General features: G+C 46.2%; 1 protein-coding gene across 1 annotated transcript; it reads right to left on the reverse strand.

Annotated features, from left to right (window-relative positions):
- Nucleotides 1-3119: 3119 nt before the first annotated feature.
- Nucleotides 3120-5871, reverse strand: TCL1B (TCL1 family AKT coactivator B; the record flags this gene model as incomplete). The annotated part of the gene is made up of 3 exons (XM_082388230.1): nt 5599-5871; nt 3363-3533; nt 3120-3173 (listed from the first exon to the last, which is right to left on the reverse strand). The coding sequence occupies exons 1-3, from the start codon at nt 5758-5760 to the stop codon at nt 3120-3122; spliced, it is 387 nt and encodes a 128-aa protein (XP_082244356.1). The 5' UTR covers nt 5761-5871.
- Between the last annotated feature and the right edge of the window lie 12867 nt (nt 5872-18738).

Below are 18738 nucleotides of genomic sequence, written 5' to 3' on the forward strand. Positions count from 1 at the left end.
CACGTTCAGGAGCCACGCAGACGATGGAGGAGACCACACTGAGGACTTCGAGCTCGTGGGTGTAAGCGCGGTGTGGCACTCCTGGATACGCCCCGGGAGTGATCTTAAACATTTCGATGTGCTTCTGCTCTCTTTGTTCTCTCACGTGCCAAGCCTCTGTCCTGGATGGCCTGAGACAGCTACCTCCCGGAGGGAAGGGCAGACTTAGACTTTGTTCCAAGGACGTGGAGAGAGATCAAAGGCTTTTGACATTTGCAATTGGATTCTGCAGCAGGACAGCACCCTTGCCAGCCAGGCTGCCATCCTGTGAAAGGATTTCCAGATTTTTCTTGTCCTCGAGCATATTAGCAACAGAGCTCCAAGACCTAGGAGAAGCAGAGGAGGGCCTGCTGCCTTTCCTGCCCCAGAGTCGGGGCAGGAAGGGGAGGGAGGGAGGGAGGAGGGAAGTCTTGCCCAGTATGTCTCCTGGAATCCTTCCTTGTGTGTGGCTGGGTTGCAGGCTGCATCCCACGTGCCCCGACCCATCTCAGGCCAAGGGGAGGGGAGGGCGAGCTGAGGGGAGGAGGGTTTTCTGAAGAGCCAGTTTGTCAGTTCACAGGAGCTTCTAAGTGGAAGGGGCTCAGCCCAGCCCCTGCTCTGGGGTCTCCCTTTCCTTAACCACTCCTCCACGGCGGACTTGAGTTGTGACCACGGTGCTCCCTCCCCTTCCCTCTCCTGCACGCATGCAAGTGTTTTTCTAGGGCAGTGCTTCTCAACTGGGGAAAATTTTGCACCCCCCGGGGGCGGAGGGGGGGACATTTGGCAATCACAACTTGGTGGGTGGGTTGGGCAAAGGGCTACGACCAGCACTTTATGGGCAGGGACCAGGGATAGTGCCAAATATCCTACAGTGCGCAGGACAGCCTTTCACGACGAAGAATTATCTGGCCCAAATGTCCACAGCGCTGAGCTTACAAACCCTGCTCTTGGTAAATACTCTAGGGATGGCTCTGTGTGCCATTTTAAAATCTGATAAATGCTTCTGAATTGTCCGCCAAACCTCCAGGGTATCTATAACAATCCACTCCCACACATGTAAGGCTTAACTTCTGCCAAAATCGAGGACACACATTTCTGAATTCTGAAATCTGCACTTCCCAGCGTTGGGTGTCTCCTCTTCTGTAAATTGCTCATTCCTGGCATTCGCCCATTTTTCTTTTCTTAGGGAGTTCTAGGAGTTCTCTCTGTATTCTGCACTCTAGTGCTTTGTGTCTAGTCCTGATATTTCCACCCTTGATATTTTTTAGCATCTTGTCACACAGAAAATGCTGAATTTGAGCAAGTTAATTGTCTCACACTGTCTTTTGCTTTCTCTGTCTTGTTTAAGGTGTTTTCTATCCCAAGATCATGAACATATACCCCTGTGCTTTCTTCAGTAATTTTACGGATTCATTTTTAAGGCTAGGACTTTAATCTGTTGGTGATCTCTTCTCGTGACGGGTGTGAGGGAGCGAATTCCCTCATCCCGCCGTCACCAAATTACTGCCCTGTCCTGCATCCACGCCGTCCTCTTCCTCCCTCTGGTCCCAAGGGCAAGACCCGTCAGGGCCCCGGGCTCTGCCTCACCCCTCCCCGTTCAAGGACTGCTCCCTCTTCACCCAGGACAAGTGGGGCATCACCACCTGTGAAAGCTCACGCCTGCTACTGCTTCTCCTGCTGCAGCTGCCACGGTCTTTGCCTTTTCATAGCCCAGCCTCACAAAGCGCCCACCCTCCACTCCCTTACCCTCTGCCGATGTCCTGCTGCTGAAATGGGCCGATCCCAACTCCCTTCCCTGCTTGGAAAAACACTAAAGGGATAATTACAGTTCTACCTTCAGTGCCAGCTGCCGCGTTTCTACACCAGGAACCAGTTTAAGATAAGCTCCGATTCTGCACAAAAGCTGAAAAACGAGCAATGAAGTTTAATCACCCAGCACTGGGAGGCGACCCTCAGGGACCAGCATCACTTCCTGGGGCTGGTGGGCTGATGGAGCGGGAGAACCACAGGCCAAATCCATCCCTCCACACGCCCCTTGTGCAGATGGGCTTAACTGAGGCGCAGGAGCTGACAGCCTGCCCAGCACTTGATCTACTCCCGGCCAAAGTGTCAGCAGAAGTGACATCCAGGGCGCATCTGAGTCTCAAGTCCAGACCTGGCGCTCTTCAAGCCACTCCCTGCCTGAGGCTGAGCAGAGCCGAGGGCAAGTTTCCGATTTTAGGCTGCCCTGGAGGCCTGGGGCTCTGGCTGGGCACTGGGTCTGGTGGGCATGGCGGGGAGGTGTTTGGGGGAGTGGCACCTGGAAGATCGGCATGAGGGACACAAAGGGGGAGGAGAAGCCACGGCAGGTCACCCTGAGCGCAGACGGAGGGAAATGGGAAATGCAGAGTGGACAGGGGGCCCGCTGCCTCTGCCCCCCCCCCAAGGAGGCCCCGGTAGGTGTGCAAACCAAAGAGCAAGTGCATAAAGATCCTCCTAAAGATCACAGGGCCAGCGGGGCCTGGGCGGAGACACAAGGTGACAGTCAGGGAACCACAGAGGAGCCAGGCGGGCGGCCCGTCAGAGCAGGACCAGGGGTAGGAGGGCAAGCCCCACTCCAGGCCCTCAATGCAGTTCGAGCTGCTGCCGGTCTCGGGAAGAAGGCTCTGTGGGTTGACGCAGGGTCCCTGAAGGCCACTGCCATTGACTGGACTTGTGGCGCCCCAGTGCCGTGGTCGGACCTAGAGATCCACGTTCACTGGATCCAAGCTTGATCACGGCTATTTCCAGGCTCTGTGGTTTCAGGGAAATCATTCCGGCTCTCAGAGCCTGTTTGCTCATCTGTAACATGGGATTTTAATATGTACACCTCAGAGAATTCTTTTGAGAATTAAATGATGACCATTATTCAGTGTTTTGTGAACATACTAGGGGTCTGTCCACGGTGGAAATCACATCCACTGGGGTTGGGAGGGGGAGTAAACGGGTGGCTACGTAAGAAAAACTCAGGGAACAGCCTGAGGGCAAGGTGACCAGCGTTGCCTTCCTGTAAAGAGGAGCATGCTCCTGGCTAGTGTCCGCCGTCCACATTGAGAGGCTCCAGGCCTGACATACCAGCCCCGTCAGCGGCTCCCACTTGGCAGACGTTTTAGGATCAGCTGCTCCGTGGAGTTGATCTGCAGAAGCGGGGAGCAGTGATCAGAGCCCCTGGGAGATGCTCTTCTATCCAAATGAAGCAGATGGGAACCCGGGTTTGTGGATTCAGGGGCCCAGGGAAGGGATCCCTCCCATCCTTTGCCCCACTTTGCACACCTACAGTCACTACTTAATGCCCATCCCCCTCACCTGGGCCACCATGCACTTGCCTGGCCATGGTCCACTATTTCCCAGAGTCTTGAATCCGTTCCTTGGTACCTTCGCCCGGGGTAGAGCTCCCACTTGAGGGGCAGCCCGAACACCAGCAGGTGGCTGGGGAACCTGGGCGTCTGGGGGTGCACTGGCATCTGCCACATGTAGACTGTGATGCTGATTTCATGCTGAAGGGACCAGAGAGGAGGGGGCACATCAGGGATGGTTGAGCTGCACACACACAACCAGGGTCCTGGATCCCCCGGCCCAGCCGGTGGGCTGCCCAGACCAGAGGTCGATGGGCATGCTTTTCGAATCCCACACCCAGAGCCTTGGCACCATCACTTGGGGGTTTTCCTTGGACTAGTTCTCTCCAGGCCTCCTCTGTACCATCCTCCCACTGACCTGCACCCCACTCACCCCACCACACCCTGAAAAGTTAGCCTCTGTTTCCAGCCTGTCCGCAACATTGGGCCTACATGGATCACTCTCTTGACCCTCTGTCTTGGCCACTTCCAAAGTTTTAAAAATTCTCTTTTTAAAAATAAGATATCTAAAAAAATAAATAAATAAAAATAAGATATCCATAGACCTCAGGATCTGGGAGTGATGGGTTTTCCCTTAAAAATATTTTGTAGTTTTGACCATGGCCATCACTACTTGTTGTGAACATTAAAAGAAAAAAAAAAAATCAGCCAATCCAGAAAGGTATAAAAATGAGGGAAAGTCACCAGACCACTGTAACCAAAGCTCCATGTGTTTTGCAACTAAATGGAAAGTTCTTTACAGCGTTTTCTATCAGAGTATTTGTCTTTGTGCTGAACATTTTTCCGAGCTAAGAATCTAGCCCTTTATCAGTCATACATGTTGCAAGTTATTTTTCTCAGTTTGTTGTCCTAACTTTATGAGCTGGTTTTGCAAGAGGGAAATTTTAAATTATGTGGCAAAATCTCTTTCCCTTTGGATTCTGGCTTTAGATCAGGCGTCAGCAAAGGATGGACCCAATCTGGCCCACCACCTGCTTTTGTAAATAAAGCTTTATTGCAAATAAACGAACACTTCTTCCCTTGTGTGCTGTCTGCGGCTGCATTTGGGCTACGAGGGCAGAGTTGAGTAGTCACTATGGAGTCTACCATCTGCAAAGCTGAACATTTTTACTATCGGACTCTTTACAGAAAGTTTGCTGATCCTTGCATTCGATCAGGCTCAGAAAGCCGTCTCCCATCCTAAGACTGCATGTGAAAACCCAGATCTACTATTAAGAAATAACCATTTTAAATTGGGAAAACAGTGCTCAGGCTCCAGGTTCCCCTCCCCCACTCACGGCTAAGTTATTTGAAGAATCCATTCTTTTCCCATTGAACACTTTTGTATGCTTTTTAAAAACTTACTAAACTATTTTGTCCAGAATTTTCTGCCTGCTTTATTGGGTGGAAAAGACTCAGTGTTCTCAACCAAAAATTTTCTGGATTACCTATTTGAAGATTGCTAGGAAATGTGTTATATTGTTTAAAATGACCGTGAATTGTTTAGTTAATACCTGGGTAAGTATTTACCATATTACCCTGAAGTATTTATATTTTATCCCTCAAAGATGGGCTGTGATCCAAACCCCTAGTTTAGGGCAGCTGTTTCCAATCTGAGTGATCATCCTTATCACCTGGGGAGCTTTTAAAACATAAACGGTCTTAGACTCCACCCAAGGCTCCTGAATCAGTTTCCAACGTGGGATTCTAAAATGTGTTACCTCTCAAATGCTTGCCCAGGCCATTCAGACGGAGAGCTGTGTCTGTGACCTCCACAGAGGTAGATTATTCCCATTTTGCAGATGAGGAGCCTGAAGCCAAGGTAAATTTTATACTGTTGGCCCACCTGCTGCTCTAGGTTGCAATGCTTTTGCTTGTGCTTGTCCTGTCTCCTTTCTGATCCTGGAGAACTCCTACTCATCCCGCAGAGCCCACCTGAATAGCCGCTGGATGTGTGAAGCCTTTTCAGCATGCACTAGGGGCAGGACTAGGCCCTGAGCTACCTCTCTCTCGGCCTCCCCACGGAGGACTGCATCATCTCCTGTAGATAAGCTCTGCCTGTGGCCCCTCCAGGCAGGGGCTCCTGGTCAGCACGCTCAAACCCACACAGGCCGAATTTTCCAGTGCCAGCGAGAACTGCATCCTCATTGCATAATATGCAGGGCCCCCACGGGCTAAAGTCCACGTACCACCCTTCCGCTGCCTCCCCTCGTGCCCCACGACTCACTGTGCTGCCAGGGGAGCCCCTGCCCCAAGCTCTGTGGGAGGGACTGATCCGCAAGGCCACAGTCACCCAGGTCCTTCCCTTCTCATCCTCGTAGATGCCAGGCCTCCGGAACCACAGGCAGCATGGGGGCGACCCAAGGGGCGGAGAAGCTTCTGCTTCCATTGCAAGGCTGTGCCCAGGGCAGGACTCGAGGCACACGTGGAACCTCCCAGGTGTTCAGCCTCCTTAAGTGGACTGGCTCCCGAGTGGGGTGGGGCCGGTGATCCTGGGGGCGGGGCCAGTGAGCCTTGGCAGGGGCTGCAGAGACCAGCGAGCCCAGGTGTGAGGGTGCGAGGGGGGAGAATAAGGGGCGGAGCCAGAGCGGGGAGGAGCCCCCTGCCTCTGGGGGCAGGCAGGGGCGGGGCCACAGAGCAGGAGTCGGAGGAACGGGGCCCACCTGCCTGGAGGTGCAGGGACTGGAGTCAGGAGCCTCAAGGGCCGGCGGGTAAGAAGCTCCCCAGGTACAGGGCCACCCCAGGCCTCTGCGCAGGGGCAGTTTGTTTCCTTAAGATCAACACTCCCCTGCTTCCGCTGATTCCTCCGCAGCCGGTCCCTGGCATCCTCTGCTCTTGCCAGGCCTTATGCAAACGTCCGAGCTCCAGATTCTGAGCTGGCAGGGACTGCCCTGATCTTCCCCCACCCCGCGGCCATTCCTTCAGCAGGACCCCATTTGCGAACCCCTGGGGCAGTGAGCTCAGTGGATTCTTGCCCCTGGAGATAGCTGGCCAAGGAACCTCCTGGGCAAATCAGGCTCCCGCTCAGAAAATGAGCCAGTGCCCCAGGGGCATTTGCACTCGGGACGGTATAAAGTGTGAGGGAAACCAGGCCACAGGAGGGAGGGTGTGTGGCCATCTTGCACACCCTATCCGTGACCATGGGGTCCAGAGCACCCACCTGGCCTGGTCATCTTATTAGCTCTGCTTTGCCAGGAGGCCACAGACACAAGAGGCAGGCCCACGTGGTCAGCACCCTGGGCTTCTGATGAATGCAACGTGAATATGGTCATTTTCTTGTTGAAAACCGCAAGTGTGATTCTTCTTATTCGTCTGAGACTGAGCAATGAATTGACACTGCTCCTCTGGGAAGGCTGGTGTGAGTGGCACATAGGATGCCTGCCTCCGAGGAACTCACTGTGCAGCTTCTGGGGGGGCCTGAGCCTCTTTTCACAGCAATTCCACCTCCTTCCCTGGTGTTTTTCCTTCTGTCGTGGGATTGGAGTGGCCCTAGGAGACAAGGGGCATGACTGTCTTGAGTAACACGATCACATACATGGAATCACATACGTCTGTTACCATAGTCTATTAGTAGGAACAGGTCCTGCCCACACTCAGAGAGGGTGACTGATTATACAAGGATGTGGATATCAGGAGTCAGGGCTCAAGGGGCTTCCCCAGAGCCTGTCTGCTATAAGCACCAAGCCCACTGGGTTACTATGAGGATGAAATGAGATGGTGTATAAAGAGCAGTGCTTGGCACATAGTGAGTACTTGAAAAATGCCAGGCAATGGCTATGCTCCCAGACTTGTCCCCTTCCTGAGCAAAATCCGTCAGTCCTCCCGTGTAACGCTAATGCAACTAGTATTCATCTCTATCACTCCATATCGCACATATGTATGAGTGTTCTCAACTTCACTCCAAGATGAGCAAGTATGTGGCTGTTCGTGGGGTGGGGGCAGAACTGGTTAATACGTGCCCAGCATCTATGCCACATCAGGTACTGTACATGTGTTATCTCATGTATGTCTCCCAACAACTCCATGAGCTGGAGACTGTCATCCCCACCTCACGTCCCTGAAAATGAACAGAAGTGCTTCACTGATCACCCTTCTCATGCCATGTGCTCCAGCCTGGGTCCCTTGGACCTGCACTGAAGGAAGACCACTGGTGGGTGATGAGAGCAGAAATTTGGGCCCTTGTCCTTCAGCTGGCCTTTGTCCATATCATGTATGAGATACAGCAATGTTTCCTGGCCAAGTGTCCATCTTTGGTACCTGCAATTTGAAGGATTCACTCTCCAGGGTGGGTATCACCAAAGTCTTTGGGAAGCTCTTTGATCTCTCCAGGATAGCTCTGGGCAGAGCCTGGTAAAGACAGTGTAGTCTCTAGTAGGTCTGTGTCTTTATTCCCATCTTACCCCTAGGTTCTTCATGACCTTTTTTTTTTTTTTTCTTAGATTCCATATATATGTGTTAGCATATGGTATTTGTTTTTCCTTTTCTGACTTAACTTCACTCTGTGGCACACTCTAGGTCCATCCACCTCACTACAAATAACTCAATTTCGTTTCTTTTTATGGTTGAGTAATACTCCATTGTATATATGTGCCACATCTTCTTTATCCATTCATCTGTTGATGGACACTTAGGTTGCTTCCATGTCCTGGCTATTGTAAATAGAGCTGCAATGAACATTGTGGTACATGATTCTTTTTGAATTATGGTTTTCTCAGGGTATGTGCCCAGTAGTGGGATTGCTGGGTCATATGGTAGTTCTATTTTCAGTTTTTTAAGGAACCTCCATACTGTTCTCCATAGTGGCTGTATCAATTTACATTCCCACCAACAGTGCAAGAGTGTTCCCTTTTCTCCACACCCTCTCCAGTATTTATTGTTTGTAGATTTTTTGATGATGGCCATTCTGACCGGTGTGAGATGATATCTCATTGTAGTTTTGATTTGCATTTCTCTAATGATTAATGATGTTGAGCATTCTTTCATGTGTCTGTAGGCCATCTGTATATCTTCTTTGGAGAAATGTCTATTTAGGTCTTCTGCCCATTTTTGGATTGGGTTGTTTGTTTTTTTGTTTTTGAGCTGCATGAGCTGCTTGTAAATTTTGGAGATTAATCCTTTGTCAGTTGCTTCATTTGCAAATATTTTCTCCCATTCTGAGGGTTGTCTTTTGGTCTTGTTTATGGTTTCCTTTGCTGTGCTTGAAGATATGGGGAGGGGGAAGGGTAAGCTGTGACAAAGTGAGAGAGTGGCATGGACATATATACACTACCAAACGTAAAATAGATAGCTAGTGGGAAGCAGCCGCATAGCACAGGGAGATCAGCTCTGTGCTTTGTGACCACCTAGAGGGGTGGGATAGGGAGGGTGGGAGGGAGGGAGATGCAAGAGGGAAGAGATATGGGAACATATGTATATGTATAACTGATTCACTTTGTTATAAAGCAGAAACTAACACACCATTGTAAAGCAATTATACTCCAATAAAGATGTTAAAAAAAAAAAAAAAAGACAGTGTAGTCATGCCTGGACCCAATGCTATCCTCCTCCAGCGGAGGGCGCCCTTCACAAACCTTAAGTCCAGGTGTCCTAGTGCTGGGGCACTCAGCCTAAGGGGATGATTCTAGACCACAGATGGGCACTGAGCAGGACTTGGAAGGCTGGGTCTTGGTCACCAAGATCTCTGCATATTCTGCTCATCTCCTCCCATGTACTGAGCCCAAATTGGCCAAGGCAGGCAGGACACTGGAGGCAGATAGCCTGGAAATAGCATGGCACAGATGGGGTTGTTCACCAGCATGAATAAAGACATGGAGAGGGGACATTCAGGATGTATTTGGAGGTCAGAGAATAATGAGGATTAGCTGGTGCTGAGGATGCAGGCTCATAAGATGAAGGATAAGAATATGGTAGTGGTATGTGTGGGTGGGTGGATGTTGATGCTTCATTGCAAGGATCTCAAAATGCCAATCCAACCAGTTGATTTTGACCAAGTTGATCAGGAGCAATGACAGTGTTTGGGAAAGGAAATGGCCTAAGTACACACTTGATAAACGTTTGAACTAATGATAAAACAGAAGAGTGACTCAGTAATCAGTGATTCCTAGAAATGGACTGGATGGAGATGGTCCAGGTAGTATTACAGGCAAAAACATCCAAGTTCCAGCTCTGCTTATTTCAAACTATCAACAGAATAAATTGGCAGGATGATAAAAGAAACTCGACTCAGCCATGGAACTGAAGAATGAGGGCTTGGGGAAGTTTTGTCTATTCCAAGGCATTGAAGATATAGTCTGTTTTCTTCTAAAGGTTTTATTGTTTTACTTTTTGTATTTAGATGCAATTTATCTTTGTGTGTGATGTGAGGAAAAGATCTATAGTATCTTTTTCCATGTTAATATCAAATTAACTTAATACCATTTATTAAAAAGACTATCCTTTCTCTCCTATATTGTATTATCACTTCTGTCATAAATCTGGAACATATATGTATGGGTCTGTTTCTGGACTTTCTTTTCTATTCCATTCTTTTTTTTTTTATCCTTGTGTCAATAGCACATTGTTAACTACTATAGCCTTAAAATAGGTATTGATATCTTGTAGTATAAATCTCCTAGCTTTATTCTCCGTCTAGATTGCCTGGCTCTTGTGATGGTTAATTTTATGTGTCACCTTAAACAGTGTTTTGGGATAAGAGTAACATTTAAATCGGTGAACTTTGAGTAAAGCAGATTGCTCTCCATATTATGGGTGGGCCCCATCCAATCAGCTGAAGACCTGAATAGACTGAAAAGGCTGGCCTCCCCAGGCAAGAAGGAATTCTCCAGCAAACTGTCTTTGGACTTCATCTGTATCATTGGTTCTGCCTCTCCAGGTTGTGCACCTTTAGCTCTCCTGGGTCTCCAGCCTGACAGCCCACACTGCAGATACTGGACTTGCCAACATCCATATTCATGTAAGCCATTTCCTTATAATAAATCTCTTTCTATATACATATATGTACATATACACACATGCCCTGTTGGTCCTATTTCTCTATAGAACCCTGACTAATTCAGCTATTCTCTAACCTTTGCAATTCCATATGAATTTTAGAATCAGTTTATTACCATCTCTCTCCTCCAGAAAGCCTGCTAGGATTCTGATTGGGATTGTGTTGTATCTCTAGGTCTGTTTGAAGAGAATTAACATCCGTACCATATTGAACCTTATGATCTCAGAATAGTGTGTGTCCCTCCCCTCCATATCTTAGGTTGTCTTTAATTTTTCTCTATTTTCATTAAACTTGTTCTCAAGTATTTGGCTGATGCTATTTTAAGTGGTGTTTTTTTAAACTGTGTTATATTTGTTTGCTGCTGGTATAGCAAAAAGCAACTGATTTATGTATATTGTCCCTACATCCAAAAATTCACTTAACTCTAATTTTTTTTTTTGATATTTTGGGAAACTCCCAGTCATTATATCTTCAGTTATGCCTCTCATTCTCTCTCTCTTCTTCTGTGCTTCCAATTACACTTTGCTAGACCTTATAAATTGTGTACCATGCCTCCTATGCCCTGTTCTGCTTTATCTGAGGCTTAAACATTTTTCCTCTCTGAGCTTCAATTTTGATGTCTCCTATTGGCTTATTTTACAGTTCATGATTAATCTTGTCATTTGCTGTGTCTAATCAGCTCTTAAACCAATAAGTTGATTTCTTAACTGCAAATATTATATTTATCAGGTCCAAAATGTTCATTTGATGCTTTTTTTATAGATTCAAAACTTCTCTGATAATCTCTATCTTTTGAACCATTTTGTCCATCATTCTTTCTGTATCCTTAAACATACTACTCAGTTATTTTAAAGTTCTTTTCTGATAATTCTGGGTTACTAGTGGGTTTGCTTCTATAGTCTGCTTTTTCTCTTGGTTTTCAGTTACATGTTTTTTCTTTTAGAGTAATTTTTAAGTGAATACCAAAGAGTGGGTATAAAATTCCTGAAAAGTTCTAGATAGTATTGTCTTCCCCCAGATAGAGTTAACTGTTTCCTCTGCTGGGCAGATAGAGTGAGATATTGAACAGCTTAATTCTGATAAGAACAGAATTGAATCAAGGTCCAGCTACAGTTCCAATGAGAATCAGTCCACCTCCCTCAAGTTCACCCTATTTCTATAGTGTGGCTCTCAGTCAAGAGCCTGTTAGGGCTTTGTCTCAACACAAAGAGACTGCAGGAGATTCTGTTCTGCCTTTTGGGGCTTTGGCTTTGCTCTTTAGCATCCTGCCCTGAGCTGCTTCTATTTGTAAAAAGCCTTTTGGGAGAGGGCAGTGGTCTAAGTATGAGGTCCCTCAAGTCTCCCCTTTGGCCAAAGGCATCAGAATCAGCCAGCGTCCTCAGGAAAAATGCAGTCACAGATGCCTGATGGTTGATGTCAGTTCATTGCTCCCTCCCATACTTTCAGCTCTTACCAGGTTGTCCTCACTCCAACCCCTGGTGAGCCTTTGTCTTTTCAAGAGACTTCAGAGAATTCTAGTCTGTTTTCAGAGGTCTTCAGCTTAGTTTCCCAGCCTCTTACATCACACAGCCTCATAATTCAACACATATCTCTGTTACCAAACTCAGGTCCAGTTGCTCACTGCTCCGAAGCCAATAAAGAGGCAAGGTTTGGAAAGGAAAGTTTGCTTTATGTCAGAGGCTGGCAGCTGGGAGAGGAAGGGCGGACTCGTGTCCAAAGGCTGACTACCCCTCCCCCAATCCAGTGGGCAAGAGCTTTTATAGGCGGAGGGAGGGGGCCGCATGCAGAAACACCACTGTCAGCTCTGACAGTCGTCTTGAAATTGGTCATTGGTGGTCTGACCAGCATCATCTTGATTGTTTTAAGTGCAGTTAATCTTCAGTTCCAGGGTCGGTTTGTTCCCGCTTCTTTGAGGCCAGTTCTCGGAATTGTGGCAGCTTATGTCATGGCTACAGTCTGGTCATCATGTAGTTCACTTCTTCCACCTGGAGGTGGCTTCAGTATCTATAAGACAGCTCAAAGGATATGGCTCAGAATATTATCTGTAGCCCTTGAGGAGGAAATAAAGTCCTTGACTATGCTTAATGACTAAACTATTATTATTTGGTCTCATTTGACTGTTTTCCTTTGTTTCTGCATTTTCTCACTTCTCTGATTCAACTTATTCTTTGACTAATGTTTTTCTACAGACAAAAGGCAGACGGAGGACATGGGGGGGGTAAGAACCATAGGGTCCTGCTTCGTTTTGTCTCGAGTGGAATCTGGCTGGACGTTTGGGGCCCCCCAAGCCTCCAGTTTTGTCACTCTAGACCAGCCCTGTGACCCAGCCTTATTCCACCCTCTAGCCTGGACCCAGAATCATCAAATGACCAGAAGGGAAAAGCTTTTGCAGATGCTCACCTCTGAGAAGTCTCTCCTTCTCCAGAATTTTAGTTCCTCTGGTCCTGGTTGCTCCATAGCTCCCTGATGCTTTGGGAAATACAATTTTTATTTTTATCCAGATTTTCTATGGCTTGGCTGTAGCTCTGTCCTGTTGCAAACTATTTCATCTTACCCCAAAGGATGGAGGTATTTTTTTTAAGGGTGGAAGAAATTAAACCATGTCTTTGTACTGATGGAAGTGATCCAAGAGGGAAGGAAGGGGTCATGACAGGTAAGGTACAAACTGAAGGAAGTTCTTGAGAAAGGGAGGCATAGAGGTGAGAAGCCAAGTGGATGGCTTGCCCTTGAGGGGAGGAAGGATTCTCTTTCCATGGTAACTGCGGTAAGAAGGAGAAGCAGAGTTAGATGCATTTAAGAGTTTCAGATTAGTGGGGGTGAGAGGAAATTCCCCTCCTCCACTTTTCACAAGAAAATTACAAATGGCTTGGAGAAACCTAACCCTAGAAAATGAACACCGTATGTGAAATTATTAGGAGGTAATCACAGCGAGTACATTTATGATCCTTAGATAGGGACAATCTTCTTAGAGATGGTACACAAAGCAAAAGGCAAATAAAAAGACTGATTAATCTTGAGATGCCCAAAAGTATATCTTCTAATGGCAATATATTAAGGAAAAAAAGAAGGACCAAAGTGAGAAAATACTAAAAATATGCAGCAAACTATTCATTTCCAGAATATAAAGAGAACTCTCACAAATCAATAAGTAAAAGGAACAACTCATTGGAAAAATAGGGAAAGGCTCAGATAAATTCACAGAAAGGAAATGCAAATGGCCAATTGCCATACCTCGACCTCACAAGTAATTGAGAAAATGCAAACTTTTAAAATGAGCTACATTTTAAAAACTCTATAATATCGGCAAAAAAAACAAAAACGGAAAAGCATTTGCAAAAATGAAACGTGGACAAGAGGTGTGGTTTGCCTTATTGGCCAGGCCCCTTCTGCACTAGGAGAGGGTAAAATGGAACCAGGTCACCCGGTGTGTTTCCACAAAACTAGCACCCCCAGCAGGCAGGCAGGCAGGCAGGCCAATGTAGGTTTCTTTACTGAAGGTTGGGTCAGTTTCAGAAGGGACATTTTTTTTAAAATTTATTTTATTTTATTTTTTATTTTATTTTATTTTTGGCTGTGTTGGGCCTTCATTGCTGCGCGCGGGCTTTCTCTAGTTGCGGTGAGCGGGGGCTACTCTTTGTTGCGGTGCGCAGGCTTCTCATTGCGGTGGCTTCTCTTATTGTGGAGCACGGGCTCTAGGGTGCGCGGGCTTCAGTAGTTGTGGCACGCGGGCTCAGTAGTTGTGGCTCGTGGGCTCTAGAGCGCAGGCTCAGTAGTTGTGGCGCACGGGCTTAGTTGCTCCGCGGCATGTGGGATCTTCCTGGACCAGGGCTCGAACCCGTGTCCCCTGCGTTGGCAGGCGGATTCGTAACCACTGCGCCACCAGGGAAGGCCCAGAAGGGACATTTTGATGCAGAAGAGACAAATGTTAGGGTTTGGAAGAACTTGGACTTCCCCTTGAGTTTTGTAAGACAAAACACCTAGGAACTTTGGCCTTTGCAAGGAGAGGTTCCCCAGCGGACTGTCCCTCCAGCCCCTTGTCCTGCCTGCCCACCTGCGGGATAACCCCTCACCCCATGGGCATCCATTTCCTAAGTCTCCACTTGGGTAGATTCCACCCCTGCCCACAGGTGAGCCCTCCCCTCCCGTGGCCCCCTCCCTCTTCCTTCAGAGTGTCCTTTTGGTCTGGCCCCTGGGCTACAGCAGGGTGTGGGCTTCAGCCAGGTGGGTGCTGCCAGGTGGGCACTGCCCAGTTTTACAAGCCTGGGGAAGGAGGAGAGTGCAATTGGTCTGATGAACTCCAGTCTGATGGCCAAGGGTGAACCTGGCCTCTCTGATTTGAGATTCCTTATTGGCAAGAACTATAAGCTGCCAGTTCTTTTATTAACAGATCAATAAAGTTGGCATTTCTCCCAAGGACAGACATTTTCCCCCATAGGACACGACAGTCTAAAGCCCAATTGAGGAAACAACATTTTCTCCACTAACACAGAGCCTGTCCTGCCCTTGCAAACTGGTCTGCATTGTTGTCAGAGGGGCTTTTGAGTTCTTCCCTGCCCCAAGGGATGGAGTCTGGACTGGGGCGTTGTCTTTCACAGCAGAGCTTTGTTGGAGGAGGATCATTTAACCCCGCTATTCTTTCTCCCTCTCCATAAAAATGGAGAGAGAGGGTGTCGAGGGTGTCTATTCCTCCAGAAACCATAATAATATTTTCCATTTGCAAATGAGTTGGGAAACTAGAAGCACACAGCATCCAGCCTGTGGCAGGGACTCCAGAACAACTGCTTCCCGCCTTCCTGTTCTGACTTCTGCTACAGCGTCCAACTCCCTTGGCCTTGACTCATAGCATGTGGGTTTATAGTGACTGGATAGTAGTTAAAACTTTATATCTTTGTCTCCCCTCGACCCTGGCTCCCTGACAAAAAAAGGTACCTTAGAGTATTTGAAAGTATGTGGGGTTGGCCATCAAACATCCCTGAATCCAAAGCTTAGTTCTAGCCCTTACTAGTTGAGTGACCTTGAGCCTGTAACTTAACGTTTTTAGGCTTCCTACTCGTCACTTGTAACATGAATGGGGTATCAACCTTAATAAGTTGCCATAAGGAACAATAACATTTGTAAAGCCTTTGGCACATGGTAGGGCCTCAGTCAATGGTAATTTGTTAACTAAGGGTAAGATACCATCTCTTATTCATCTCTGTGTTCCAGCATCAAATGGAGCGCTGGAAATGTAGGAGGGACCCAGCAAATATCAATACTTGTTGGACTGAAATATTCTTTACTCAGATGTTTTCCTGGTTCAAAACAACTCCAGCCACATCCAACATGAACCCAGAGGTGTGCTGGAATAGAACTTATTCAGACACTCTTCCTGCCAACGCCTTATAGAAAATGCACTCAAAAATAAGTGTGTTCACAGCACAGCAGAGGCCCTGGGTATTGAGTCTGCAGTGAAAGGAGAGAGGTTAGGATAGACAAAGCCCCGTGCTGAACAGATGGCCCCCGGGACTCTGTAATTATCGTATTTTACTTGAAGGTCTTCTTTGTAATTGGCCTAGTGAGGTCAGCATCTATGCCAAGGTGGCTCGTGCAAGCTGATTGGTCGCTGAGGCCGCCCTTGTGTGCCTGGGGTTTTTCCTGACTGTGGTACCGAGCTTCCACGAGCATGCGTGGGGCTCCACCTGCATCATCCCTCCACAGCCTCTCCCTCTGGCTCTTTGGTCCATGGTTTTACATGGTTCTTCATTTAATCCATCAGAAGGACCCAGAAGGAAGCAATTGGCTGTAAGTGGGTCATTCCCTGAAGCCCGGTGGCAGCCTTTTTTTTTTTTTTTTGAATTTTTGAATTTTATTTAATTTATTTTTTTATACAGCAGGTTCTTCTTAGTCATCCATTTTATACACATCAGTGTATACATGTCAATCCCAATCGCCCAATTCATCACACCACCATCCCCACCCCCCGCCGCTTTCCCCGCTTGGTGCCCATACGTTTGTTCTCTACATCTGTGTCTCAATTTCTGCCCTGCAAAACGGTTCATCTGTAACATTTTTCTAGGTTCCACGTATATGCGTTAATATACGATATTTGTTTTTCTCTTTCTGACTTATTTCACTCTGTATGACAGTCTCTAGATCCATCCACGTCTCCACAAATGACCCAATTTCGTTCCTTTTTATGGCTGAGTAATAGTCCATTGTATATATGTACCACATCTTCTTTATCCATTCGTCTGTTGATGGGCATTTAGGTTGCTTCCATGACCTGGCTATTGTAAATAGTGCTGCAATGAACATTGGGGTGCATGTGTCCCTTTGAATTATGGTTTTCTCTGGGTATACTCCCAGGAGTGGAATTGCTGGATCATATGGTAATTCTATTTTTAGTTTTTTAAGGAACCTCCATACTGTTATCCATAGTGGCTGTATCCATGTACATTCCCACCAACAGTGCAAGAGGGTTCCCTTTTTTTCACACCCTCTCCAGCATTTGTTGTTTGTAGATTTTCTGATGATGCCCATTCTAACTGGTGTGAGGGGATACCTCATTGTAGTTTTGATTTGCATTTCTCTAATAATTAGTGATGTTGAGCAGCTTTTCATGTGCTTCTTGGCCATCCATATGTCTTCTTTGGAGAAATGTCTATTTAGCTCTTCTACCCATTTTTGGATTGGGGTGTTTGTTTTTTTAATATTGAGCTGCATGAGCTGTTTATATGTTTTGGAGATTAATCCTTTGTCCGTTGATTCATTTGCAAATATTTTCTCCCATTCTGAGGGTTGTCTTTTCGTCTTGTTTATGGTTTCCTTTGCTGTGCAAAAGCATTCAAGTTTCATTAGGTCCCATTTGTTTATTTTTGTTTTTACTTCCATTACTCTAGGAGGTGGATCAAAAAAAATCTTGCTGTGATTTATGTCAAAGAGTGTTCTTCCTATGTTTTCCTCTAAGAGTTTTATAGTGTCCAGTCTTATATTTAGGTCTCAAATCCATTTTGAGTTAATTTTTGTGTATGGTGTTAGGGAGTGTTCTAATTTCATTCTTTTACATGTAGCTGTCCAGTTTTCCCAGCACCACTTATTGAAGAGACTGTCTTTTCTCCGTTGTATATCCCTGCCTCCTTTGTCATAGATAAGTTGACCATAGGTGCATGGGTTTATCTCTGGGCTTTCTATCCTGTTCCATTGATCTATGTTTCTGTTTTTGTGCCAGTACCATATTGTCTTGATTACTGTAGCTTTGTAGTATAGTCTGAAGTCAGGGAGTCTGATTCCTCCAACTCTGTTTTTCTCCCTCAATACTGCTTTGGCTATTTGGGGTCTTTTGTATCTCCATACAAATTTTAAGATTTTTTTGTTCTAGTTCCATAAAAACTGCCATTGGGAATTTGATAGGGATTGCATTGAATCTGTAGATTGCTTTGGGTAGTATAGTCATTTTCACAATATTGATTCTTCCAGTCCAAGAACATGGTGTATCTCTCCATCTGTTGGTATCATCTTTAATTTCTTCATCAGTGTCTTATAGTTTCTGTATACAGGTCTTTGTCTCCCTAGGTAGGTTTATTCCTAGGTATTTTATTCTTTTTGTTGCAATGGTAAATGGGAGTGTTTCCTTAATTTCTCTTTCAGATTTTTCATCATTAGTGTATAGGAGTGCAAGAGATTTCTGTGCATTAATTTTGTATCCTGCAACTTTACCAAATTCATTGATTAGCTCCAGTAGTTTTCTGGTGGCATCTTTAGGATTCTCTATGTATACTATCATGTCATCTGCAACAGTGACAGTTTTACTTCTTCTTTTCCAATTTGTATTCCTTTTATTTCATTTTCTTCTCTGCTTGCCATGGCTAGGACTTCCAAAACTATGTTGGAAAATAGTGGTGAGAGTGGACATCCTTGTCTTGTTCCTGACCTTAGAGGAAATGCTTTCAGTTTTTCACCATTGAGAATAATGTTTGCTGTGGGTTTGTCATATATGACCTTTATTATGTTGAGGTAGGTTCCCTCTATGCCCACTTTCTGGAGAGTTTTTATCATAAATGGTGTTGAATTTTGTCAAAAGCTTTTTCTGCATCTATTGAGATGATCATATAGTTTTTATTCTTCAATTTGTTAATATGGTTTATCCCATTGATTGATTTATGTATATTGAAGAATCCTTGCATCACTGGGATAAATCCCACTTGATCGTGGTGTATGATCCTTTTAATGTGTTGTTGGATTCTTTTTGCTAGTATTTTGTTGAGGATTTTTGCATCTGTATTCATCAGTGATACTGGTCTGTAATTTTCTTTTTTTGTAGTATCTTTGTCTGGTTTTGGTATCAGGGTGATGGTGGCCTCATAGAACGAGTTTGGGAGTGTTCCTTCCTCCACAAAT

The sequence above is a fragment of the Balaenoptera borealis genome (genome assembly GCF_965194805.1).
Source record: "Balaenoptera borealis genome assembly, chromosome: 3".
In the NCBI taxonomy this organism is placed as follows: Eukaryota; Metazoa; Chordata; class Mammalia; order Artiodactyla; family Balaenopteridae; genus Balaenoptera; species Balaenoptera borealis.